At 50.8% G+C, this 27,166-nt stretch overlaps 2 protein-coding genes across 6 annotated transcripts; one reads left to right on the top strand and one right to left on the bottom strand.

The window, feature by feature from the left end:
* Positions 1-1,162: 1,162 nt before the first annotated feature.
* Positions 1,163-7,107, top strand: GRHPR (glyoxylate and hydroxypyruvate reductase). Its single transcript, XM_048932001.1, has 9 exons — positions 1,163-1,292; positions 1,378-1,508; positions 1,586-1,658; positions 1,972-2,088; positions 2,632-2,720; positions 3,299-3,403; positions 4,296-4,431; positions 4,735-4,865; positions 6,822-7,107. Exons 1-9 carry the CDS (start codon positions 1,216-1,218, stop codon positions 6,941-6,943), a joined length of 981 nt encoding a protein of 326 aa, XP_048787958.1. The 5' UTR covers positions 1,163-1,215; the 3' UTR covers positions 6,944-7,107.
* A 4,964-nt stretch (positions 7,108-12,071) lies between these two features.
* ZBTB5 (zinc finger and BTB domain containing 5) lies at positions 12,072-27,110 on the bottom strand. Of its 5 annotated transcripts, none has more exons than XM_048931444.1 (2): positions 26,958-27,110; positions 12,072-18,839 (listed from the first exon to the last, which is right to left on the bottom strand). In XM_048931444.1, exon 2 carries the CDS (start codon positions 18,833-18,835, stop codon positions 16,811-16,813), a length of 2,025 nt encoding a protein of 674 aa, XP_048787401.1. In that variant the 5' UTR covers positions 18,836-18,839; positions 26,958-27,110; the 3' UTR covers positions 12,072-16,810. The 5 variants fall into 5 exon arrangements, with proteins under 5 accessions (XP_048787401.1, XP_048787403.1, XP_048787404.1 ...); XM_048931446.1 differs by having other exon boundaries at positions 26,962-27,110; XM_048931447.1 differs by lacking the exon at positions 26,958-27,110 and adding an exon at positions 26,786-26,847.
* Between the last annotated feature and the right edge of the window lie 56 nt (positions 27,111-27,166).

Raw genomic sequence — 27,166 nt, 5'->3', positions numbered from 1 at the left:
ATCTCCAGTGTGGTGATGGAGGGCAGAAGCCCTGCCAGTGGCAGCAATCCTCCTCCACGCAGGCAGCAGGCAGCGGGTCAGCCCTGCTGTGCAGGCCGTGTGTCAGACTGGAGTGTCCTGAGCGCTTCGGGCATCTGGGCAGGGGGAGTAGGAGATGAACGCTGTGGCTGCAGGTGGAGCCATCTGTTCTGCTCAGCCAATAATTCCAGTCCTGCTGTGAGCTGGGTGTGCTCTGCTAGGAGACACAGGTACTGGCTGGGTCCACCCCACAGCCCCGCCGTGCCTCCTGTATCACAGAGCTGTGCTTGCACACAGGCTCGGGAGCTGGAAAGCGAGGAAGATGCAGCCCAGCAGGCAACCTGGGTGTAGGGAGGGCTGGATGAGAGCAGCAAAGTGGCACAGGGATGCACCCAGGCCCACCAAGAGCAGCACAGGTTGTCATCATCTAACGCTGGTGACACAGCATTCCACTGCACCAGGCGGTGCTGTCTGGGGGTGGTGCCGGGTGGTACTGCACATCCTACAGCAGCTCCAGGAGTCCCTCCTGCGTGAAGGACATCATCACCATCACTGGGGCGGCAAAGACAGAGCTCACTGCTCCAGTGGGCAGCAGCTGGTAGCAGCCTCAGAGCTTCCAGAGAGCACACTCGGGCTCTCTGGGAGGCAGCAAGGGATTTGAGGAGAGCCTAATGGAGCCCAAGGCCACGTACAGACAGACACGTGCGTGAGTGTGTCTGCATGCCTAGTCTGTTCCTCCATCTGCTTACCCTGCTCACCAAGCCATCTGCACCGCAGATCTGCCACAGCTCCCGCAGCCGGGCAGCTCTGCACAGCCTCTCCGTGTGCTCGTCGCAGGCAGCCCGGCTTCGCAGTGACCTTTTGGGATGCGATGATGTGATGGCCCTGTCGCGGGTCGGAGGGCTCCTAACAGTTACCTGCTCCTCTCTGCGGGCTCTGCCATCAATCGGGAGCAGAGAACTCACGTGCATTTGCACAACCACCACACCACAGAAACACAACGTCTGATATTTCTGCCCCCCCGGGATTTGTTTTGCACGGGAAGCTCCGGCCACGGCCCTCTTAACCAAACTCAGCGAGGGCTTCCGCACCGCCGAAGGGAGGAGCCCGCCCGTTCACTCGCTCGCCTAGCCCTCTGCCCGGCCCCCTGTGCTGCCGGGCTCCCCGCGGGCCGTGCGGTGGCGCTGCGGGGCGGCCATGCGCCGGGCCATGGCGGTGTTCGTGACGCGGCGGATCCCGGCCGAGGGAATGCGGGTCCTCTCGGAGGCGGCGGGGTGAGCGCCGGGCCGGGCCGGGCCGGGCCGGGGGAATGCGGGATGCTGGATGAAGTCCGGCCCCGCTGACGGCCGCGTCCCGCAGGTGCCGCGTGCAGCAGTGGGACTCGGAGGAGCCCGTCCCGCGGCGCGAGCTGCTGGCGGGGGTTGCGGGCAAACAGGGGCTGCTGTGCCTCCTGTCCGACCGCATCGACGCCGAGGTGCTGGACGCCGCCGGTGGGTGCGCGGCCCCGGGCCGGGGCTGGGCGGGGGGAGTCGGTGCGCAGCTGTTTTGCAGCGGCGGTGTTTTGCAGGGCCGAGCCTGAAAGTCATCAGCACCATGTCCGTGGGGTTCGATCACCTCGCCCTGGACGAGATCAAGAAGCGGTAACCTCGGTGCCGTGCGGCCGCGTCGGGTGCGCGCGGCTTCGTCACTGCGCCCTTCCCTGTCCGGCCGGGAACGGAGGGCGGGGGGCTGCGGTCCATCCCCTGCACCCCAGAGCTTGGAGCCCAGAGGGGGTTGTGCCCTTGTGCTGCAGTGAGGCCCCAGCCGGAAGGGCTCGGGAGGGATGCCCTCCCGCGGCTGCATAAGCTCCTGTGGGGGGAGGGAGGGGGGGGGGTCTTCCCAGAAGAACAGAGGTTGCATGCTAGAGTCGGCAGCGTTGACGTGGAGGAGCTGAGCCCGGTGCTTTCCTTGCAGGGGGATCCGCGTGGGTTACACCCCTGACGTCCTGACCGATGCCACCGCTGAGCTCTCGGTGGCTCTGCTCCTCGCCACGTGCCGGCGGCTGCCCGAGGCTGTCGCGGAGGTGAAGACGTGAGTGTGTGCTGTGTGCTGGAGCGGGGCTGCAGAGAGTCGGGCACTGTGGGAGAATGCGCCTGAAGCCCGACAAATGACATGGGGCTGAAGCTGGTGTTCCACCACGCTGGCACTGAAAGTCGTGCAGGGTAACAGAGCCCACAGCAGTCCTGCATTCAAGGGCTGCTAAAGGGGCAGAAGCGTCCTCCGAGCACTTCTGTGCATGCTGTGGATACATGGGTGATCGGTGGTTGAGAGCCACTCTGTCCTCTCTGGGCTCCTGGGGATGTGGCCAGAGCTGACTGCCCAGCAGTTGTCCCAGAGCTGTGCTCAGCAGCATCATTTCAGCCAGCCCTGAGGCTGCTGCTGCATACTTGCAGTTAGAGCAGACTCTTGCAGACCATGGGCTTGAAGCAGGGTGCACATCACCCGCCAGTGGCGGTCAAGTTTGCCTTCTACACTGTTGTGGTTCATGATTTTCTTGCCCAAGTCCTGTGTTTTGAGGCAGGTCTTCCACTGCTGCTTTATTAACATCAGTTTCCTTCTCACTCTCTCCACTAGCGGTGGCTGGACAACCTGGAAGCCCTTGTGGATGTGTGGCTATGGACTGTCTGGAAGTACGGTGGGCATCATAGGTCTGGGAAGAATAGGTAAGCGTGTGTCCTGCACCAGGTGTGTGCCCCTGCTGACATCAGGCTGCTTTCAGAGTTTCAGCCAAGGTTTATTTCCTGTGCTCACTTATTTGGAATCTATTAGAACAGCAAGGAAGGCTTGGTGGAGCCTCTCTGAGCAGCTCTTGATCCATCAGGCATGACTCTTAAAGCTTTTTACTCATTCACATGCATCCACCATACCCAAATGCTACAGCAAACTGGACATTGGCCTCTTGGTTTTCAGTTAAGCAAACAGAAAGCTTGACAAAGTACAGGACCCGTTCAGCTGTTCACTTTGTCAGCAGATTGCTCTTTCTTTCCTCACGTTTTGGCTTGCTGCCTAAAGTGGCTTCAGGTTTGATATCCTAGGGCTGAGCATTCGCTCCCTTGAGGAGCTGCAGAAGGCATCCACCCCACACACAACATGTACCACACAAAGCAGCCTCACAGGAGCAGTCCTGACTAGGCACACTGCAGAGACCCTTGGGCAAGATTTGTGTTCCACGAGCTGCTTGGCTTGCAGCTAAACCATCTGCATGCTGAAGGGTGCACAGCATTTTCTTTCTCGTTTCTAGGGCAGGCAGTTGCCCGCCGTCTGAAGCCATTTGGGGTCAAGAACTTTTTGTACACTGGAAGTCAGCCGAAACCAGAGAATGCTGCAGAGTTTCAAGCTGAGTTTGGTAAGAAAAATGAATGAAACCAACAGTCCTCAACTGCAGGGCAGGAAGCAGCATGTCTGATACAGCTTGGAGATGCCACCTGGAGCACATGAGTCACAGGGGGTGTCAGTGCTCAGCAGAGTGCTCAGTATATCTGGGCTGAACCGCTGCAAAGGTACTAGAGGAGGCTGACGGTTGACCCTGTGAGATACTGCAGTGTGCCCCATCAGGGAGGGTGGGCAGAGACTGATCATTGTTGGTTGCTGATGGCGGATGGTTTGCTGGAAACAAACACAGTCCTTAACTTGTTGCTCTAAAGCGGATGTGATGGTCCAGCAGATCCTGGAGTACCTCAGCTGGCACACAGGACCTCTCTGCAGGCCTGCTGGAGTCCCAAGTCCTGCATCAAGTGCTACTTTTTCAGTCCAAAGCTCGCACATTTCCAGTTTGTACTCTTGTTGCATGGTCATTGCTAGACCTTGTTCTGCTCCTTGTGTTTTCCACTGCTCAGAGGAAGCTGTTGCTATCTGGCCCAAGAGTGGAAGTTGCATGAGTCAGAGCTTGTACTGTGGAAAGAGATTTAGTGTTGGTATAAACTGCCATGGCAGTACTTTGTTGTGTGAACATGAAAAACAGTCTGAGCCCACCTTTGGGACAGACATCTGAAGTTGTTAGATTTCACTTTGGATAAATTTTGATGTAAAAACAAAGCACCATAATTGTATCTGTAGCAGCATCTCTGTGCAGTTCATTTCATGTCTGCCTAACCTGTGTCTCTCCACCTGTAGAAAAAGGTTGGCACAGCTTTTGCAGGGCAGCATTCTCTCCTGGTGTTCCTTATGTGTTAGAAGGGCTGCAGAGGCATCCTGGTGATGGCTGTGAGCAGAGCTGTGATCTGTGTTTCTCCTCCCAGTCCCAGTCACAAAGCTGGCCCAGGAGTCGGACTTCGTCATCGTGACGTGTGCTTTGACTCCCGACACCCAGGGAATGTGCAACAAGAATTTCTTCAGCAAGATGAAGAAGACCTCTGTGTTCATCAACACGAGCAGGTGACAGCAGCTGCTTGTGGCTGTGGTGGCTGAGCCAGCTGAGGGTGCACCTTGTGAGGCCAGGCAGCGTGTGCAGTCAGCGTGCTGCAGCCAGGAGGGCCGTTTGCCCACCCTGCAGCCCACCCCCTCCTTTGTGAGGGCTCTGGGATCCAGACAGAGTCAGGACGAGTTGACTGGGGGGGACAGGCGCTGTGCCTGCCCAGGGCCCCGTGTCCAGCCCCACTGGATGGAAGTGCGGATGACCGCAGGGACTTGCTTGACCACGTGGGAGCTGTGCGAGCCCATCTCCCTGTTTTTTTCCAGAGGGGCTGTGGTGAACCAGGAAGATTTGTATGATGCTTTGGTCAGTGGCCAAATTGCGGCTGCAGGCCTGGATGTCACAACGCCGGAACCGCTGCCCACTGATCACCCTCTGCTCAAACTCAGGAACTGTGGTAAGTGATGTGTTTGGCCACCCTGGCCCTGCCCTGCCTCCTCCTGCTTGGGGAGCCACCTCTGCTGTCAAGGCGGAGGACCTGCTGTCTGATTTCCTTGGGGGCTTGAAGATGGTGAACAAGAGCTTCAGTGTTTGTGGCAGAAAGGAGAATCATGTATTTAAGCAGCTTCTAGGTAACAGTTGTGCAGTGTGGAGAGCTGTTAAAGACCTCATCAATGCAATCTAAAATAAGCTAGGGAGATATTTCAGTAGTCCAGAAAGCAATTGAGATTGGCGTGTCTTTTAACCTTTTTCAAATGCATTCCATGAGCTGGGCTGAAATTCATAAAGGAATTTAATACGAGCAGGTGCTGCTCTCAGTTACAGGCAAGGCAGACCTAGAGGCAGAAAACAGGCAGAAATGGAACAGAGAGGAAAAAATGGTTTCTAAGCACAGAGTAACTCTGTTTTTTTCCAGCTTTGTTGCTGTTAGCATGGCAGGGTGCTTGTTTCTACCTAGCTGTCCGTGCTTCACCCAGTCAACCTGCTCTGCTCCGAGCCAATGGACAACATCCTGTTGTGCACCCAAGTGCTTGGTTTGGTCATGCTGCAGCCTAAACCTGAAACCCTGTGTGTATGCCTTCATCTGAAGGACCAATATTCTGTGTGAGGGTTCAGAAGGCAGCAAGATGCCTCTGTCAAGGAAGGACATTTTTGGATGAGGAAAAATCTCTTCAGTAAACAAATTGTTGGGAGGTCAGGAGGAAAATGTGGACGTGCCCATGTCTGGATGTCCATTTCTGAAATAACAGAATCGCACAGTCATTAAGGTTGGAAAAGACCACTAAGATTACCATGTCCAACCATCAACCCATCCCCACCAAGCCGTATCACTCAGTCCCACATCTCCATTTTGAACACTTGCAGGGAAGGTGACTCTACCGCCTCCCTCAGCAGCCTGTTCCATTAGTTTCTGAGAAGTTTGTCCTATTATCCAACCTGAACCTCCCTTGGCACAACTTGAAGCCACCACCCCTCATCTTGTCATTGTTATCTGGGGGCAGAGCCCAATTCCCACCTCCCACACTCAGCAGTGTGTCAGGTATTTGTGTTTCTACATCCCCTAAGGTGCTGACTGTTATAAAACGGACAGAGGTTGCAGTGCAGGCTTTTCTCTAACTTGAGCAAGAACCCAGTCATTGCTACTGTTCTAATCATGTGCCATGAAAGCAACTTTGGCATGTTTCTTACCACTCCCACTAAAAGGAGTGGGCTGTGTTTTGCTGGTGACAGAGCAGTGGCACAGGTTGCCCAGAGGGGTTGTGGAGGTCTCCGTCCCGAGATCACCAAAAGCTGCCTGGATGTGGGCCTGGACAACCTGCCTTGGGAGTCTGTGCTGCAGCAGGGGTTGGGACAGATGGCCCAGAGGTTCCTGCTGCTCTCTCCCATCCTGTGTTTCTGTCACACAGCTTTTTTCTGTCTCTGAGCTTTGTCACACAGGTGGATAAAAATCCCTGCCCTGACTGTGCCATAGCTCTGCGGTCTGTAGGGGCTGTTTGCCATCACATGTACCTTTCCTGCATACCCAGGAGCCTGCAGGTCCTGATATTGTGAACTGTTCTCGCGCTTTTGCCCCCGTATGCATTGGTTTGTACCTGTAGGAAAGTGGAGATGCTCAGTAGTGAGGCCGCAGAGTGAGAATTTCTGCATGTTTCTCTGTCATCTGCCACAAACTATGTGCAGGAAGCTGAGTACCACATCTGAATACAGAAAGGAGGAGCGCTGCTGCCTGCTGGCCTTCACCCGTAGATGAGTTAGTTTTGTTTGTCAGATGTGTGTGGCAGCAGCATGCTCACTGCCAGCTCCATCAAAGCAGCTGATGGAGGGCCCTCTGCTTGCACACCCCTGGGGCAGTGGGAAGCAGCGTGAGGGCAGTGAGCGTGCGGCCACGCCGTGACCCTTTCTTTGCCCACAGTGATCCTGCCGCACATCGGGAGTGCCACCTATGCTACACGGAGCACCATGGCAGTGCTGGCTGCTGACAACCTGCTGGCTGGCCTGCGAGGCGAGGCAATGCCCCACGAGCTGCTGCTGTGAGGGCTGCGCCTGCATCGCCACCAGGTCTCCATGAAGGATGCAGCATCAGGGGCCGGCCTGGCGGAGCAGGCAGGTGGGTCCTGCGCCCCTGCTCTGCAGCTGAGGAGTCAACAGCGTCCGCAGCAAGGGAACTGCGCTGTAGCTATTAAAGAGAAGCAGTGACAGTGGTGTGTGCCTTTCATTTGGGAAGGACAGGCCTCCAGGCGCTGGCGTCACGAGTGCCTGTAAGCGGGGCAGGTGAATGCTGGTGCTTTTGGTGAGCATGAGAATGGCCCCTCAGCTTTGTATTGGAGCTCTCAGCTTTCATCCAGAATCACAGCACCGTGGAATTGTTGAGGTTGGAAAAGACCCTAAGCTCCCCAAGTCAAACCCAGCCCACCCTCACTGTACTACTGATCACATCCCTCAGTGGCAGTCTGCACATCTGCATGTGTTCCTTGAACACATCCAAGGGCAGTGACCCCACCAGCCGTTGTCAGTGCTTGATCACCTTGTCTGAGAAGTTTTTCCTGAGAACATCCAACCTGACCCTTCCCTGGCACAACTTGAGGCCGTCGCCTCATCCCATCACTGTTACCTGGGAGCAGAGGCCGACCGCCACCTCGCCACAATCTCCTTGCAGGTGGTTGTAGAGAGCAGTGTTTCTCCAGAGCCTCCTCCAGCAGGGGGAAGTTGTCCTGCCCTCTGTAATTCCTGCCTCAGTTTTCACCCACACTTGTGATGGCATGTGTTAGTGCAAAAGAAGAAGTGGGCAGGTGTCAAATCTCGGGAGGAGCATTGATGAGCGCATTTCAAGGATCTGGGGCTTCACTGTGCTGTAGTCTGTCTCTCCCATACAGGAGAATTGGAATGCTGTTCTGCCCTCAGCAGCACCCTGCCCAAGCTGTGAATTTATGCTTGGGGAAGTGCACCAAGATGATACCGTTTCCTTCAGAGGAACAAATGGTGTCTGAGACATTGTGTCATTGTGTGGCACTGGAAGGAGGATTTCGACATGCATTTAAAAACAGTCCATTGGAAATCTTTCTCTGAAGGCATGTGTGTTGGGTGTCCACAGGGGCATTTCTCCTTTGCCAGCTGCCACACAGCTGCAGTGCACAGGGCTGCATGGCAGGCAGCACGCTTGCCAGTTTGCCCAACAGGTGCTAAGCTGGTCTAGAGAACCTTGAAGGAAGGGCATAAGTGACTTGCAGGTGCTGCTGGCACTCCAGAAAGGATGGCAGAGCTGTTCTACATTCTTTCCGTGAGGTCTGTTTGTCAGTGAGCACACTTGCCTTGCAGCTTGGCTTCAGGGCAGCCAGATGCTGATAGAGCTGAGCTGTGCAAGACTCAGCATTTTTGAAGCTCCTAGTTCCAGGGAAATGGGAGTAGACAAAACCTCACTTTAAATGCCCATATGGCAAACTGAGTTTGTGGCCAAGGAGAAGAGTGCTGCAGTTTAACCCAGAGATCAGCTGAGTACCACCCAGCTGCACACCCACTGCCCTAGGAGGACTGGAGAGAGCATTGGGAAGGGAAAAAGCCATGAGTGCAAGCAGAGCAAGACAGCATGAGACTAGGCCCCAGAAGACAACAGTGCTGTGGGTTCTGCAGCTGGATACTTGGAATTATAGCATCACAGAATTGTTACTGTGGGAATAGACCTCTAAGATCAAAAAGTGCATTCCCTGCATGCAGCCACCTGGTCACTGAGTACAAAGTGCTGGGGGCCACCAGGGGTTGGTCCTGCCCCAGCTCCGAGTGGGTGCTCTCAGCTGGCCATCTCTGTGACCACATGTTCATCTTCCCCATCTGTGACACACGTATGAGGATGAGAGCGGCTTTGCTTGAATGCTTTTCTTGTACCCATTCATCTGTGCCACTCATCTCCTTTCTTCCCTGGCCAGTACCCATCAAAGTCCAGCAGCTCACTGGCCAGGATCTTCTAGATAGCCCATACAGGGAGGTTTTGATGTTTAACACTTTGCTGAGGGTGTTTGGTGTTACACAGCACTTTGATGCACTGAAATTGCTGTGCACACACCGCACGGTGATGGTGATGACAGCGGGATCTCAGTGCCCATTGCCCACTTCCAGGTGCTGTCTATCACCACCAGCCTCACCAGGCAGATGGGGCAGCTTGAACAGTGGCTGCCAGCTCTTGGCTCTCTGCTCAGAGCTCACATTGCAGCCAGCAACACAGCAGGGTGATCACCCCTTGCCAACACAGCAGCTGGTCCCCATCCTCATGCCACCCTCCAGCCAGCTCCAGGCCTCAGCCATGCACCCACAGGTTGCCCAGAAACAGTCCTGCTCCCATTGCCCAGCCATCCCAGAGGCGGTCTGGGATGGGAATGAACCGTAATGTGCCTCAATTGCTTAATTCGGTCTGTTACTGCTCAGCACTGGGACGTGAGTGTGAATGAAAGAGCTCGAGTCTGTAGCTCCAAGACAACCAGGAACTGTTTTCTAAGCCCCCACTCTGCACAGTAATCCCAAATCCCTGCAGAATGAGATGGGAGGGAACGCTGCAGGGTGCTGAGCTAAAAGCAAAACCCGAAACCAAGAGAGATGCCTGTGCTTGGGAGTTCTGCTGAGCTCTCCTTGTACGCACAGTGCTGCCATTCTGTCCTGTGGAAGGCCAGATTCTGTGCTTCATTTTCTCTTGATGCTCAATGGGCCATACTCTGATAGTAATAGAAGTTACTGCAAGATGTTTGTTAATTAGTTATCAATGCTGGCTAGTTGCAGAAAGACCTGTGCTTCGTGCCCAGAGAGCCTTCGATGCGTTTGTCACGTTACCAAGCAAAGCGAATGAGACAGCAGTGTAGCATGAAGAGGCAGGCGTTCCTTGTTGTAGCTCCAGGTGCATGCGTGATTGCTCCACCTGATGAGCGTGCCCAGGAGCAAAGCACATGATATACATGCAGCATTTGTGAAGTTTCACACAATTCCCACCAAGTGTCCCCCTATTCCTAGAATTGCTGTACAGATTAAATACTGCATGTGTGTGCTGTGTTAAAACAGGGCTCTTCCAAGGGGCCTTTGGTGGTCGTGAGTTCCACTGGGAGGTGCAAAATGTCGTGCATTAAGTGGGTCAGGCCCCATATTTGATCAAGAAATTATGCACAAAAGGTCAGTGCTTGACTAATTATCACGTTGACCTTGTTACAGTGCCTGTATTATCAACGCCGGGGGAGGGAGGCCTCTGCCCAAACCTCTACCTGACAGGGAATTGTTTGTAGCTATTGGAAAACAGAAAGAAAATGTTTCTGGGCACTTCGGTGGGTGGAAACTTCCTAGAAATCATCAGGATTTATTTGAACACTGAAAACCTTTGCTGTGTCAGATGAAAAAGCGTCTGCGAGTTTGTTGGCCTGCATGAATGCTCCTGGCATCGGTGCAGTTACTGCCGTACTTCAGGACTCTGACAGAGTTATTCAAAGCTCAGCGTGATCCCTCAGGAGACGAGGAACAGTTCAGTGCAAGAGAGCTGCTATACAAACCCGAGCACCAATTCCCCACGTGTGCCAAGGAGCACTGATAGAGCTGCACAGGAGGCTGCCTGAGTAGGAGAGGCACTTTTCAGGTGCTGTGCCATGGGGTCTCCTCAAGAGCAGCACTTTCCACAGCCGTGGATCATTTTGCTCTGGCAGCCATGCAAATTGTCACTCTGTCCTTTTAATAAAAATATTTTGCTTTCTAAAAATGCTTCCAAGCTGCCAGTTAGAAAACGCCAGCCCTGTCCTCCACCCCTGCCTGAATCCCCTGGACAGGTATGAGCACAACTGGCCAGGGACGAACTTGAAAAAAAAGAAAGTCAGGTTTTACCTGCATTTCACTGGAAAGTAGCAGCACCTTCCAGCAAATCCTCCTACAGCTCTGTGCTACCTCTGAAGAGCCCTCCCAACCTCCTCAGGGACAAAGCTGAGGTTTTTCCCCAGTGCTTCACAAGGTGATGGTGTTCCCTGGCCCTCCTCAGCACTACTTTCCCTTTGCCCATCAAACCTAAAGCTGTTGTATCACACAACAGTTCAGGCTCCTCAGCATCGATAGATTTAAAAAAGCAAGCTACCACGCCAGCCTTCAGTCCTGCAGGCTCAAATACCTCAGCTGCCTCCTGCTGTAAGCCGGGAAGGTCATGGATGGGCATTCAATGCTGCTACCAAAAATAATCTTGCTGTTACCCAGCCACTTATTCTCGGTCCGTTGCCAGGAGGGGACTCCATCAGGGATATGATCCAGCTGAAAATAATGTGAAACGTTTCTATGGGAAAGGGGGGATACGTGCAGAATCCAAAAGCTTTCAAGTGATCCCTTTGCCAACTTTCCATTTGAGGAAGGAGATCCAGGCAACACATCCCCCCACCTCAATGCTGTGGCAGGAGCAAGGAGCCCTGGCAGCCCACTGGCTGGTGGTAGGGCATCTAAAACAAGTTGCAGGAGCATCCCTGATGTTGCTTCCAGAGCACAGAGGCAGGCGGAAGAGAGCCCAGCTTTGAGCAGTGCAGCCATGTGAGCCAGGGGGAGCAGCTCACAATGAATGGGTGGGAGACCACCACCCTGCAGGACCCCTGCTGCCCCACTCCTCGTTGGTTAAATATGTGCCCTCTCAAATGGCAAATGCAGGCCTGCTGTGAGCACTGGAGCACCGTGCCCCATGTGACAAGAATGTTTGTCTGCCTGCATTCTGATTCTGCACTGCTACATTTTGCAGTAAGAAACCAACCTGATAACACACGAATGTTGTTCTGTCAATCCACTGGCAAATGCACCAGGATAACAAGTAAAGCAAGCAGAACACAGCAGCACAGAAATGATTTTTGGAGGTTTCACAGTGCTAAGATGCTGACATCTTCAGGCAGGACCTCACTGGAAAGTTTTGAACAAAAGTCAGGGTGATATTTTACCACTTTATCAGGCATGGAGGTGAGAAGCTCCGCATTTTGCAGTTCGGGATGGTGAAGTGGAGCTGCTGTTCTGAGATGCTGCTGCACACTGGAAGACGGCGAGCAGCAAGCCAGCTGCACTCCTGCGTGTGCTCCTCCAGAAGCGCTGGGTGGGGATGAAGAAATAAAATGAGGTCGCTGCTTTCAAGGATGCTCCAAATACAACCCTTTGTTTAAGAAAGGAGTCCTCCCACACGAGGTCTGATACTTCACAGCATGAAAGTTTATTATTAAAAAATAGACAAGATGTACAGTTTAATATGTTTACCTGCTCAACATTAGCTCCTAATTAACCTCCTTACTCACACCGCTTCTTTACTCCTACCTGCTGTAGGATTTCAGAAGCACTGTAGGAAACAGTGAAAAAAATAATAGAAAAATCCCCAACAAACTGGTAGAAATGCAAGGAGGATAAATAATCAGCCAGAATGCTACTGATAAGGCGCGACAAGAGAAGAATAATGTACAGAATTCTACATTTTACTGATGTTCCAGTGAGATTGGTTAGCATACCTCAGTGCTTTCGGTCCCTTTACACCACATTACCAAACTGCACGTGGCACATCCTGCTCCTTTTAGAAACGTGGCACATTTCTGCACGTCCTCGAAGACCACGGGCCGGAGTACAGCCACTAAGTAAGGGAGTTCAGCCAATCACTCGTGGTGTTTCCACGCCCCTCCTTACCTGGGCTGCTCAAGGTGCCAATGACACGTGGGCAGACATGTGGCAACCTTCTCAACATGGAGAGGTGTCCCCACACGTTCCCCCTTCAGCTTACTGCTGCTGCACATATAAACCAAATGCAGAAAGCTTCCTGTGTTTCCTTTGGTCTGACAACGTCTGGTTTGGAAGCCTCGATGGTGTTTGTAACTCATCCTCTTCAATGACTGTCGGGACTCTGGATGAGGATTTTATTTTGCTTACTCTGATGGAAATCCAAAACGTTTAAGATTATTCACTAAGGAGCACAAACTCCTTAAGACTGCTGAGTACCATAACAGAGGATACATTTACTACCCACAGAATTTAAAAAGAAAAATATAAAGCTTGAAAATACATTTAAATTAACAGCAATCAGTTCCTCTGTGACGTCAAACATCTGCGTCCCCTGGGCGGAATGATGCACTGAAGCCCCGATCCAGCTCCTTCGTGGTAGAACAACATTTGTCAGCAGAAGTGCTCCAAAATGTCTCGCAGAAACCCAGGACGTGAAAGCTGGCAATCCACGTGCACCTTCAGCAAGGGAAAGAGACTGCAAATGCTATTAGTTACAATGGCATCAAAGGGGAGAAAGTTATAACACTCATGCGGTTGTCTTGAGGAATAAAGGTTGCTCAATTTCTGCTTTACAAAGTGTACAGTGCTACTTTTTTTAAGTTAAGTGTGTGCTAGGGATTTTTTCCTTGTTGGAAAGAAAATTTATGACACTACTTCAAAAGAAAGACTGGATTTGATAGCTACCCCTTACATAGAGATGTAAGTAAACACGGAAACCAAGGCTCCATCCCTCTGCTCTGCTCCGAGGGACAATCTGCTGCTGAGGGGAAGTGAGTGTGCAGGAGGGGAAATTAAAGCCTGCAGCTGAAGGGTGCCAAAGAACAGTGAGCACGGGCAGTGGCACGGACCGGACTGACCACGGCCGTGTCTGGAAGCAGCAAGAGCCTATTTTACACACTAAAAACCACCATCACTAACTCCCTCTCGTTGAAAACAACAAAGCAGACAAAGACAAGCTCTTTCCAGACTTTTGTGTGTATGGAACTTTAAGATAGGAAATACAAATTGGTTAAAATACTGCTAAGAATAGCACAAACAAGAAACATACTTCACTTATCACTTAATACAAGTTTCTACAGAAAAATATTGGTGAAACATCCAGATCTTGCAGTATTCCAAGTATATATACATCCGGATATGTAAGTCCAAAATTTACTTTTTTCTTGGATTTAATTTAAGCACCTTCATTACACAGTGTTTTTTACTACAAAACAAGCAAACATACATTCAGAACCCTAAACTATTTTCATAATTAGCATACTTTAAAGCATTCTATGTCAAACAGATGCATCCAAAGTTGGTTTTCTTTTCAAGATACGCAATCTGCCTTCGCTGGAGCAAACAGCTCCCTGCATTACTGTTCACACCTAATGCAGCAACTTGATTTCTGCAGGTTATTTATTTAAATGCTTTCACTTTTACAAAATATTTTAGAAAAAAAAAAAAAAAGGAAATTTGCACTTCAGTTTCTCATTCTTGAAATATGTTACTTCATGAACATGTGGAGGACAACTTCCCAGCCCAGGCATTAGGCAAACCAAGCAGCAGTAAAGCATTACTGGAGCTTGTGCTCTCTAATGCAGAGGAGCTCCTTCAAGAGGTTCAGACTGCAGGCACCCTGCACTGTGGTGACCATGCCCTGGTTGAGTCCATGGTCTTGAGGAACACAGACCTGGAGAACAGCAGGTCTCTGAACTTCAGGAGAGCAAAATTCCGGCTAATTAAGGAATTACTGGATGAGATCCTCTGGGAAGCTGTCCTGGGGGGGGGGAAGGAACAAAACAGAGCTGTCAGCTCTCTAAGAATACGTTTCTGAGAGCGCAAGATCTCTCCATCCCCAAGTACAAGAAATCAAGCAGAGGAGGCAGGAAACTGACGTGGTTGTGCAAGGACCCGCTGGTCAAACTGAGGGAAAAAAAGGGAATGCAAAAGCTGTGGAAGCAGGGACGTGTGGCCTGGGAAGAACACGGGGATGCTGTCAGGATGTGCAGGGATGGGATCAGAAAAGCCAAGGCACGGCTGGAACTGCACTTGGCAAGGGATGTGAACATTAGCAAGAGGGGTACATAGGTCAGAAGAGACAGGCCAAGGAGAGGGCATCTCCTCTGAATAACAAGAAGGAAGAAATGCCTACAACTGAGATGGAAGAGGCTGAGGTAATCAGTGAGTTCTTGGCCTGTCCACTGGCAGCCAGGCTTCCCGTGTCTCTCATATCTGTGCACCTTCACATCCCTGAGCCGCCGGGCAGCAGCTTGGGGGACAAAATTCCTCCTGCTGTAAGAGAAGAGCAAGTACAAGACCACATGATGACACTGAACATGTACAGGTCCATGCGGCCGGATGACAGGCACCCCAGAGCTCTGAAGGAGCTGTGTGATGTGGTTGCTGAGACACTCTCCATCGTATTTGAAAAGTCAAGGCTGTCAGGTGAAATCCTGGGTGATTGGTGACTCATTTTTTAAGGATCAAAAGGAAGACTGGGGGGAATTAGAAGCTGGTGAGCCTTAAAGCTGTGCCTGGGAAGATCATGCAACAGATCCTCTTGAAAGCTACATTAAGGCACAGGCCAGAAAAGGAGGTGATCTGAAACAGCCAGCATGGCTTCAACAAGGGCAGACTGTGCCTGGACCACTCTGGATGACGGAGTGACAGAACAAGTGAACAGGGAAAGACTGATGCCTGGACTTCTGGAATGCCTGACAGGGTCCTTCACCACATCCCTATCTCTGAATTAGATCCTGAAGGGTGGACTATATCGTGGATAAGGAATCGGCTGGATGTCACAGCCAAAGGCTGCGGTCCACTGCTCTGCGTCCAGCTGGAGGCCGGTCGCGAGGGGCGTTCCCCAGGGATCCATCTTTGGACCGCTGCTTTTAATGTCTTTTTCAAAGACCTGGACACTGGGATTGAGGGCACCCTCAGCACACGTGCTGATGACACCAAGCTCAGCAGTGCAGTTGGCACAACAGAAGGAAGGGATGCCATCTAAAAGGACCTGAACAAGCTTGAGATCGGGGCCCATGTGAACCTAATGAGGTTCAACAAGGTCAAGTGCAAGATGCTGCACAATGATAGGGGCAATCTCAAGGACACATACAGACTGGGAGAAGAACTCCTTGAGAGCAGCCCTGTGGAGAAGGACTTGGGCTCCTGGTAGGCAGAACGTTGGGCATGAGCCAGCAGTGTGGCCTGCAGCCCAGACAGACAGCTGTATCCTGGGCTGCAGCAACATGGGGGTGGCAGCAGGGCAGGGAGGGGACTGTCCCCCTCTGCTCTGCCTTTGTGAGGCCCCAGCCAGAGTATTGTATTTGGGTCTGGGGCCCCCAGTACAAGACAAAGAGCAGGTGGAGTGGGTCCAGAGAAGGCCACGAAGATACTGGAGGGCTGGAGAACTTCTCTGACAAAGACAGGCTGAGAGCTGGGATTGTTCAGCCTAGAGAAAAGTCTCCAGAGAGATCTCACTGCAGCCTTCCAGTACCTGGAGAGCCCTGCAGGAAACCTTGGGAGAGGCTTTTCCTCAGGGAGTGTAATGGTAGGACATGGAGTAATGGCTTTACACTAAAAGAGAGTAGGTTTAGATTAAATATGAGGAAGAAAATTTTCACTATCAAGGGTAGTGAGGCACTGGAACAGGCTGCCCACAGAAGTTCTGGATGCCCCATTTGTGGAGGCTGGGTGGGGCTCTAGGCAACCTGATCAAGTGGGTGGCAACCCTGCCCACGGCAAGGAGGTTGGAACTCGATGATCTTTAAGGTCCCTTCCAACTCATGCCATTCCATTATTCTGTGAGACAATTACACTCTCACTCCCTCCACCCCTCTGTTTTGCAAAGGAAATTCGATGTAGGGACCGTATCCCCATTGAGCCCCAAGCCTGCATGTACATAACAATAATGTTTTACATACCTACAGACTTCTGAGGACCTCAAAGTTATTTGCTAACAGTTGTCTAATCCTCACAACACCCCTGTGAGGTAGGTATGGTATTATCCCCAATTTATAGAATCAAGACTTTAGCGTGTGGCACAACCACACACAACTGTTCACAGACCTACGAAAGCAGCTTCTTAGCTTGAGCAAAATAGTGTTAATGCTCCTGCAGTGCTTCAGAGAGTTAAGAGTTTGTACTGGCACTCTCATTCAGGCTGGGAGGTGCAAGCAGTTAAAGCAAAGTGCTAGGTAGGTTGCTACTCTGCCACCTCAGGCAGGTTGTTTTGGAATGTTTGTAAAGGTGGCTGGACTGACTGAACCGTTTGCCACACTTCAGGCAGGCATAAGGCTTTTCTCCTGTGTGCACACGGATGTGTTTCTTACAGTCCGTCAAGGTCAAAAAAGTCTTGCAGCAGATCTTACATGCATATTTGCGTGCACCTTCTACAACCAAGACATTGTGCTCAGATAAGGCTTTCTTGCATTTCGAAAGAACATCTGCAGATGCCCGTGTCAACTGCGGAGGACCAGGCTGCGAAGGATGCCCATTCTCAAAAGAAGTGGTGCCATTGATGATCAGCTGGGAACCAGGCGAGTTATCCTGCAGCTGGGAGCTCCTGACGGAGGTTACAACAGGCATTTTGGGGGCTATGCGGCGGTAGCCAGGAAAGCTACTGGCTCCCCCTCTTACAGAGCCGATCATCGCCCTTGACAGAGAATGCAGGCCCAAGCCTGACCTTGGAAAGTCCATACCAAACTGTTCCGCAGCCCGGTACCCAGAAGTCTGTACACAGGGAAGACCCATCACATCCTGCATTGGTCTAACAAAATGGGATTCCGCAGGCTCACTGAAGGGATTCTCAACATGAGAGACTGTGGCAGACGAGTGACCGCCAGTGGGCCCTGACTCTGGACTCATCAGGAAAGAAGCATCACTGTCCATTCTACAGTCACTCGTTGTATTTGGAATGTTGTCATCAGTAGTTTGACTAGCACCATAGCTGCCACCTCTGCCTTTATTCAGAAAATTGGAGATACTGAAAGTAGACTTGTGTTCCAGGTTATTTGACACCTCCATAATATGGATATCTCCTACCCGGTCTGTAGTAGACTGCGGATCAGAAAAGCTACGATCGCTGCTCTCAGGACTCAGCTCTATCTTCTCTGCACTCACAACTCCTCCTTCCACTTCAACAGACTCGCTGCCTTCTGCTTGGGAAGTGACGTCACTCACCTCATCCTGAGGCTCCGGGGAACTCAAGGGCTCAGATTTAACCACCACCCTCATGTGCTCTTTTTCATTTATGCTGACCTCTGGATTGTCACATGGGAAGTTGTTTTTCTCAGACGCGGCCTCCTGGTCAAAGCTGGTTTCCACTTGTGTTGCCTGTGATGCCATGGACATCTGTGAAATATTTCCTCCACTGTTGTCGGACTGGCTGGGCACCTGAGTATCTTCCTGAGCACCGAAAGACTGGTCAAACATAATATTATTGTCCTCCTGGTTATCAGCAACAGCATCAGCCTTAGAGTTGTCCACTATCTTCAGCGAATCTGGTGAGAAGAAATCTTCCCGTGAATGAACAACCGACTGCCCACTCTCTGCAGCCACGTCAGAAACAGCCTCATCTATGGCAGGCCTCATTCGCTGCCTGGCCCGATCTTCAGAGGACTGTTTACGCTTGTGGAGACGGCGAATAGGAAAAGCGGAGCGCTGCTCTATGTTGCTTCTCATGGTGGAGCTCATGGCGCTCGGCTGCTCCTCTGAGCTCTGAGTGGAATTCAACGCGGAGCTCACAATGCTCAGCCCAAGCTGCTGAAGCATGAAAGACCTCTGAATGCGTGCATTCTGCTCTTGAACCCTGTCACTGGGCGGAGACATCGGCAGCGTCCTGGTAGTAAGGTAGTGCTTGCATGCTTTAACAACGGAGTTCAAATGCAAGTGAGATGCAGCCAGCAAGATATCCATAACGTTGCTCTCTCCGAGCATAAGTGTGGAAGTGTACATCATGTCTATGAGGGCAGCAAAAGCTTCTGCTGTCACCACTTCACTATCCAGCTGAATCATATTCATGGTTTGATCTCCTTCTGCTACAGTGAAGAGAGCTCGGAAGTGTGTACTACATGCTGCTAAAACGGAGCGATGGGCCTTGAAATGCCTGTTTCCCACCACAATGACACAGTCACAAAGTTGGCCATGAAGTCTCTGGTAGTTGAGCTGCTGAAAGATTTGCTCAAAGTGTCCCGGAAAATCCATGATCCTATAAAACAGAAGAGACAATAATATTAAAAACAGCTGAGGTTCTACCTAAGTCACAGAGGGACTGGGTTTAAAATCGAAAGATGATGGCTAAAAGGCAGATGCACAGTAACCAATTCATCAACTGCCAGACCACTGCTGTATCAGAACTAGCCATCTCCCAAAGGAACACATGGGAGAGAAAAACAGACTGTCATGGAGCTAACGGCACAACAGCTACCCCAGTGCCAGACTTGTCGTGGGCAGCTCCACTGCAAGCTGCGCAACGCCATTCATCCTCCTGTTAACTGCTGTCCAAACTGTAAGATATTCTTCAGTAAAATATTTAATCCTGGTTTAATTAAAAGAACAAAACAACAACAAAAAAACCTGTAATCATTAGGTCATGCAAAATGTGACAAAGCACCCCCTGCTTCCCAGCTGTCAGACTGGAGAGAAACATCAAGCTGATGTTCCCAAGCCAAAGGTGCAGCTGCACTCACCTGCCTACCACTTCTCCACGGCACACAACACACACCACAGCTACGAGCCTGAGGAAGATTTCGCCATGTACTGCACTACACTGGGAACCCTGCTCCCTGACAAAAAGAATGGAGCTTCATGTAAACACAGAAAAGCAGGAATTCCTGCCAGCAGAAGTCAGAGATGGCTGAGAAGCATTTGCCTCAGACCTTAATTGGTTCCTAGGTATTTTAAAAGCTGAAGGAAATTGCATTTTATGCCTACCAACAGTGCTGAGGGTCCAGCCTTACTGAGGCATCAAAAATCCCTCAGTTCAGCAACACAAAGGCTACGATGTCTGAATGCCCCAAGTAAGCAGTGTAATGAGATTAAATACGTACTCTGTCAATCTCCCTTATCCCTGTAGATTAAGATATGTAATAAAATGGAAGAGTTTGAAACAAAACTGTTTTTTAAGATGCAATAATACAGATAGCAAGTGATTTTATTTCTCTCTCACTACAAATGTTTGAAAGTAAAGCGGGGCATCTTCAAACAGAAACGGTACCAGGACAGAAAGATTTTAGAACAGCACAGCTTTTATTTCTGCACATTTTCTCTAAGAGAAGTGTAACACGTGGAAAAGTGAGGAAATCCTTTCTGCATTCTTTCTGAATAGCAGAGGAACCAGGCAGCAGACCCTGAAACTTAGTGACATCAGGCAACAAGAAAAAAGGATTATAGAGGGAATGCAAAAAGAGCTACAAGCCCCAGGGCAGAATACGACATTTGTAGAGGACACTGCTGCTCTAGCAACCAGTGCTGCCAAACAGCCGTCTGCCTTCGCACATCAGGATAAACTAATGGCCTGCTTTGTTCCATCCACCACCATGCTACGACTTCCTCTTCTGCAGCCTGGAGGAAGGCTTCTCTGGAAAGTCAAAAATGGACTGCTAAACACCTCCTTATTTGTCTTCTTTGCTTGCTTCTGAGATGGGCCAGGTGTTACACCAGAGAGAACACTCTGCCCATGGCTTCAGGAGTTAAAAACAAGATCTAGGGAGAGTTTAGGAAGAGGAGGAGAAGCAGACAGGGAGGCCCTGCAATTGCCCCAACACCAAAGAAATTATTTCTCCCTCTCCCTGTAGGCTACCATCACTGCTGTATCTGCTTATGCTTGAGGGACCTGGATCCTGGTCAACTTCCTTTCAACTCACTCTCCCTCCAGTCAACCATTTAACATTCAAGGATGACCTGCCCAGGTCCAGTGCTGTGGTCTGTAGACAGGAGATCCTAGAGAACACCAAGAACCTACCAGCACAAGACACAGAAGCTCCTTCTCCTGAAGGCTGGAATCAACACTGCTTTTCAGCTACAACAGCCTCACAGAATGTGTCAGCACTGAACCACAGCCACCACCTCCTGCAAAGGCAGCCAAGGCAGGAGAGTGTGCTGCACCTACAACTGAAAAAGAGGTTGTTCTTGTTGCACCTTCAGTGCAGATGCACAGAAGTGCAGGACCCAGCAACAACTGCTTCATTTCCCAAGGTCATCAGGTGCAAAGCAGGACAGGCAGCCAAGCACTCCCCAGTCTGCATAATTCCAGGTCATCTCACAGAGCTTCAGGCACTGCAATACATATAAAACACAGAGCTCACGCATTGCCTGTAACAGTCTGAGGAAACAGCCTCCTTCTCCAGATGGTGCAATAATGCACTCAAACCAATGTGCAGTGCACACTGGTTGGAAAAAGAAAAGTAACACATTTGAGCCAGAGATGATGGGAAAGATGTGATTTCAGAATCAGAAAATGCTCCTGCTTGAAGCCACCAAGAAATGACTGAGCCCTCAGTGTACCTGGAACAAGACAACCTCCAGTTGTGCTTCAAGTAGTGCTAATCTGGCTTCACATTTTTTTATTTCACCATAAGGGCTAAAGTCCTCAAACCAAAATCCACAAACACAGACCCCACAGAGCACTTGAGGTCTTGCACAAGATTCGTTTGAAAAGCAGAAAGCTAAGTTTGAGTCATATACATATTAAATATCATACACATATAGTACGGTGTGAGATATGGACTACTTCAGATTAGTAAATATATGCAAAGTATCTAAGACAATAGCAAATGTTTCTGATAGGCCTATTTCTGGCATACACGGTCCTGAGGTCTCAGTCAGACCTCAACTTTCAGCAAAACCTGGCCACAGAGACTCCTCTGAAGCACTCACGGGCAGCACCCCCTCTTCATTCCACTCAGAACAACTCCAAGCACTACACGTCTCTGTGCAGATACCAACGCAAGCCATTCCATGATCCTACAGTCCCAAGATTCTATGACTGAGTCAGGTATCCCATCAGTGTACCAACATCTATCCAGATTTAGGACGTGGATGCTTCCGACTGTGAGAAATGGATCCAGCAGCCAGTTTCTGCAGCCTTCATGAAGCTCACAGACAGCTTCCAGTTCACTTTCTAGGGACCCAGGGAATGTTGGATGAATGTTACTGCTGAATCACATTTCTAGAATCATATCATAGGACCAAAGAATGGTTTGGGTTGGAAGGAACCTTTAAGATCATCCAGTTCCAACCCCCTGCTATAGGCACTAATACTCCCCTGGGCATCCTGTACCAGTCAGTGGTCCACCACCCTCGTAGGAAATAATTTCTTTCAAATATCCAGTCCAAATCTACTCTCTTTAAACTAGTGCTCCTTGTCCTGCCAATTCCCTCCTGACAGTGTCCCTCTCTAGCTCTCAGGTGTCAGCACCCAGCAAGAGTTTTTGGTTTAACAGTGTGTGATGTCACCAGGCAATGGATGCAACCTCATGGCCCTCCATTGCATACACTGAGTCATGGCAGAGCCTAGCCCAACTCAGCTTGTACCTGGCCTCCGGCTGAGTGTGTCTGTGAGGTATGAACCTATTGAGATGTTCTTAGGTTGTGCTGTGTGCCTCTGGCAGATGTTCTCAGTTCTCAGCCCACCCCCACAGCATCGCCTGTGTCTCACCAGCGCTGCTTGGCTCAGGCAGCCAGGACTCACAGTGTGCTCAAGGTAGTGGAGGTGTTTCCAACCTCCCCGCCATGGACTGCTCGTGTCCCACCAGACAAGGCTGTCCAGGGCCCATCCAGCCTGGTTTTGGGCACGTGCAGTGACAGGACACCCACAACTTCTCTGCACAGCCTGAGCCAGGGCCTCAACACCCTATGAGTAATGTTCTCTTAATACATAACCTAAGTCTCCACTCGTTCAGCTTAAACACCTTGCCCTACCATTACACTCTCTGCAGAGGAGTCAAAGTCAGCTTCCCTGTGGGGCCCTGGAACTGGAAGGTAACAGCAAAGTCTCCCTTCAGCCTTCCCTTCTCCAGGCTGAACAAGACCAGCTCCCTCAGCCCTTCACTGCAGGAGAAGTGCTCAACCCCCTTCGTGGCCCTCCTCTGGGCCTGCTCCAACAGCTCCGCATCCTTGCTGTGCTGGGGGCCCCGGGCCTGGACGCGGTGCTGCAGAGGGGGCCTCAGCAGGGCAGAGCAGAGGGAACAGTGCCCTCCCTGCCCTGCTGCCACCCCCTGCAGCCCAGGATACAGCCGGCTGTCTGGGCCGCAAGCACACACACACTGCTGGCTCATGCCCAACTTTCCGCCCACCACAGCACCCAACTCACCTGCAGGGCTGCTCTAAATCAGTTAATTGCCTAGACTGTATTCCTGTCTGTGATTACCCTGATCCAGGGGCACCACTTCGATAGATACACCTGAAATACACAATTAAAAGCTAGACCAAAAAAAAAAGCTTGGGGTTTTTTGGTTTGTTTGTTTGTTTTTTTTCCATCATATAAACAAAGGATATTTGCATCTCTGAGCCCATTCACAAAAAATTACGTATTTAGGTGCTTTTGCTATTCTAAAGTGCCAAACCTGCAGGAATTCTTAGAAGAAAGCCAATACTTGACAGTGTGCCAATACAGTATTAATAACTGTTGAGCAATTAGCTTAAAATCACATTTTACAAAACATTACCATAGAATTGTGCCGTGTTTAACCACTGTGCTACAATTAAAGCATCTCTGAAAAAGCTTTTGCAAAGTCTGAAGCACGAATCTGGATCTACACAGGAATAACTGATAACAGCAGTTAGCCCCCCATGGGCAGTCATGCTTTTCGAATAAAAATAAGAAAATCAGGCTGGCAGGACACAGTAATAGTTTACAATAGTAAACTAGACACAGAAAGAAATGGAAACCCTAAGTTTCTTCAACATTTTGAGCAAGTTTGACCACTTTGAAGCATGACTCACTCTCTGACCTAATGGCATTTCCAAACTGTGGGAAAAAGGGGATCTTTACTTAGCAGTAGCTTAAATGAATTCCGGCCTTGTTCTGTACAACTAAAGCAGCCACCATGTTACCTTCACATCAGCACCAATATGCCAAACGCCTGCCGTGAAAAGCATTCTTTGTGTGTGAAAATGACACAGAAAAACATCAGCAAGTAACAATCCTGATGACTGACAATTTAACTCAGAGCAGCTCATTTAAGTTTTTGCTCTGCCAGGTGTCACACATCGCTCATCTCACAGCGTTTGTCTCCATACAATCAGGGAGGATGAATTACCACTTGCCTAAGAATCAGAAAACTGCACTGCAAAAGCTGCTGCTGACTGCACCCACCTTCCAGAGGAGAGTTTACAATGTCATATTCTCTCATCATTTGAAAAGTATTAAAAACCCATATTGCAATCTATAGCAACACTAGCCTCTCAATAAGCAGCAACAGCCTAGCCTTGTCAGCTGCAAACAGCAGCTCTAAATGGAACACCTGAAAGCTTTCTAAAAAATGCTAGGTATTTCTTAGACACTCTTGATTATCCAGAAGAACTGATAGCATCTTGATGGCAGGGTGTGAAAGCCGTCATGGTTTTCTTCACCACTTCCCAGCTCTGTGATGCACATTCTGGTCTCTGGACCCTAGGGAGCATCATCACACTTCAGCAGAAGGCTCAGTAAGAGAACAGAACGTGGCTGTGCTCTGATATCCTATCTGCCACAAAGGCTGTGTCTCTGCAGCTCCTCAGCACACACACACTGCTGCACAGACAGTGCAACAGACCTCTCAACAGACTAAACAGTACTTCTTTCAGATTACTGCTCCAGCTACAAGGTCAGTACCACTGACTTAAAGACAACAGTTTCTTTAAAAGTTACAAAAGCAAGGTTCCAGGAAATCAATGAAGAAGAAAAGATGGATTCTACTTTTGGTCTTCAGTCTAGGAAGCCAGAAAACTGTATCAAGATATGAGAAAACAAACTTCCCAACAACACAAAGGCTTTGTAGGAGTGACACAATGACACACTTTAACAAAACTAGTATCATCATCATCATTAGTTGATTTTTTTATGCAGGGGACAGCAGGGAAGGCTGCTGCACAAAACTGGCAACAATGCCGTGTAAAGGCATGGAAAGATAAACTACCATCAGTGAGAATCTGAATGTACAGTTACCAGCTCGGGCAACCTTCCTCCTGCTTCACGACTCCGTGGCAGCACGCAACAGGAACCACCCTGCTCTCAGAGAACGGCCATTGAGAAGAAAACTCGGTTGCCACCTTCTCCACGCAGGAATCTCAGTTCTCTGCACAGGAATTACAAACAACAGGCAGAACCAGAGAGCTGCACGGAGCACCAAGGGTGAAAGCAGGCACAGGCAGCTCAGCATCACCATCACATCTGCTCGCTCAGTATGATGATTCTAATGCCAGCTCCTCCAGTTCGCTATTTACTGAAAGTTTTTAAACAAACTCTGCCCCACCTCCCCAATGATTCTCACAGTGCCTTTGTGAAAGGCTTTAAACACTTGGTAGAATTAGAAACTAGTTTCAATTGCTAAAGAAAACTGTTTTTGCCATGGAAAACTGCTTTTGCCATGTAACAGAATAATAAAAACTACTTGTCATCTCCACAAAGGCTGCCTTAGTATCTTCTCTTCAACCTAAGGATGTAACTGTATCCACATAACTTATCCAACCAAAGGCTGCTGGATTTTATCTGAGAATGGCTGAATTATCTGCTTATGGCTTTCCAAAACTCACTTAAAAAACTCTAACCATGTCATTCCACCTACAGAAGGAAGTCAGTCTACACGAATGACTTACAAGGCTCCGTGTATTTTATGACTGCTGTTCCAAAAGTAATGCCTTCTATTTTATTGTGTTGACCCAGAATGCCATAACTGGATGTTGGTGGGATGGCAGCAGAGGTTGAACCTTCACACCAACATTCTGTTACAGCCATGTGACAGGTGGCAGGTAGAGGGGCAGTCTGACAAAATGGCAACTAACATGGAAGCGCACATGAAGCAGAAATGTACCGCTGAATTCCTCCATACATAAAAACCAGCACCCAACGACATTCATCAACACTTGCTGAACTTTTATGGAGATCAAAGAGAGGGTGTGAGCACAGTGAGGTGATGGATGATGCGTTTCAGCAGTGGTGACACCTGTCACCTCCACTGGTGCAGATTTAGATGAGGGTGGCATGTGAGTCCTTGCTCAGCACTGGAGAGAATGACTTGCTAATGGTGGTGAGAGTGTTGAAAAATGGTGTTTGGTAACGGCCAAACCAAAGTGATCTATCTGTTGTAGTTTCCATGGAAATAAACAGGAGGCATTACTTTCAGAGCAACCTACGCAGCACACATGATGATGTGAAATGGAAATATTTTATTAAATAACAATTACCATAATTTTCATGTGCGGATGCTGAATTAAAGTCCTTCTGAACAATTCCAAAAGGGCAGAGGAAGAAATTAAGCACATCCAGTCAGCTCCAAGACAGAACTGCGTGCTGTGCTTAATACAGACATCAGTGCCGACTGACCTTTCTCCTGTAAGAGACAGATTTACAGCACAGTGCCACAGCAGCAGAATGGCTCCCAGCTTATCCACCGCACGGGTCTGTCAGCATGAGACACAACCCACCAGCTGTGAGGTGCCTGTAACAGACGCCCCGTGCTGTTCGCCAGAAATGCCAGGTAGGGAGGGAGCTGCCGTGTGCTATCAGTGCAGTCAGTACCTCCCTCCCAAGCGCCATCCTCCACAGCCCAGCTACGACAAGCAACACAGTAACTACACAAACGTGAGACACGAAGGCCTGTTCTCTCGCACTCCACCCCAGGATCCGTTTCCCCGCGGTCCAGGCCGTCACACGAACTCCGGGGAACGGCTGCTGTCTGCAGACGGCTCCCGTACACGCCAAGGCTGCACACCAGGAGTCCCTTACGTTTCCCCCCCTCCCGTTAAAACATCCCGGCGCAGCATCCCTCCCTCAGAGGACCGCTCCTGCGCACCGCCGCCGTTACAGACCCAAACAGCTCTGCTCCAGGCTCCACCTCCGGCGCCGGTAAAGCGATGCTTGCGGCGGAGCCGGGCCGGACACCGGCAGCCCGCAGAAGACCCCAGTGGCGGGAATTCCCGCAGACGGCAGCCCCGGCCCTGCTCCCAGCTCACCGTCCGCGCGGGCCCTGCGCGCACCAAACCCGCCGCGCGCCGACTCTCTGTCTGGGGGCGGAGCCGCGCCCGGCGCACGCGCGTGAGGCCAGCCGCGCCCCGCCCCGCGCGCCACCGCCCCACGAGCCCCCAGCTGCCCCCCCACCCCGCCTCTCGCAGGCAACCCGCTCACCCGCGATCCCCGCCCCCAGCCGCTGCCTCCACACGGCTTGTGGGAAGGGGAGCAGCGGCGCACTGGGCGGCGGGAAGGGCCGGGCGCGGCCCTGCTCCTCGGCCCTGCGGCCCCGTAGCCCGCTCCCGTGACTCCACCCCCACTCCCACCCTTTCGCCGCGTCGGCCGGAAATGACGCAATCGCGCCTCGACCTCCGGAAATAAGGCGC

This window comes from Lagopus muta, chromosome Z, assembly GCF_023343835.1.
Source record: "Lagopus muta isolate bLagMut1 chromosome Z, bLagMut1 primary, whole genome shotgun sequence".
In the NCBI taxonomy this organism is placed as follows: domain Eukaryota; kingdom Metazoa; phylum Chordata; class Aves; order Galliformes; family Phasianidae; genus Lagopus; species Lagopus muta.
Note: the sequence above shows the minus strand (reverse complement) of the source record. Positions and strands in the feature narration are given on the sequence as shown.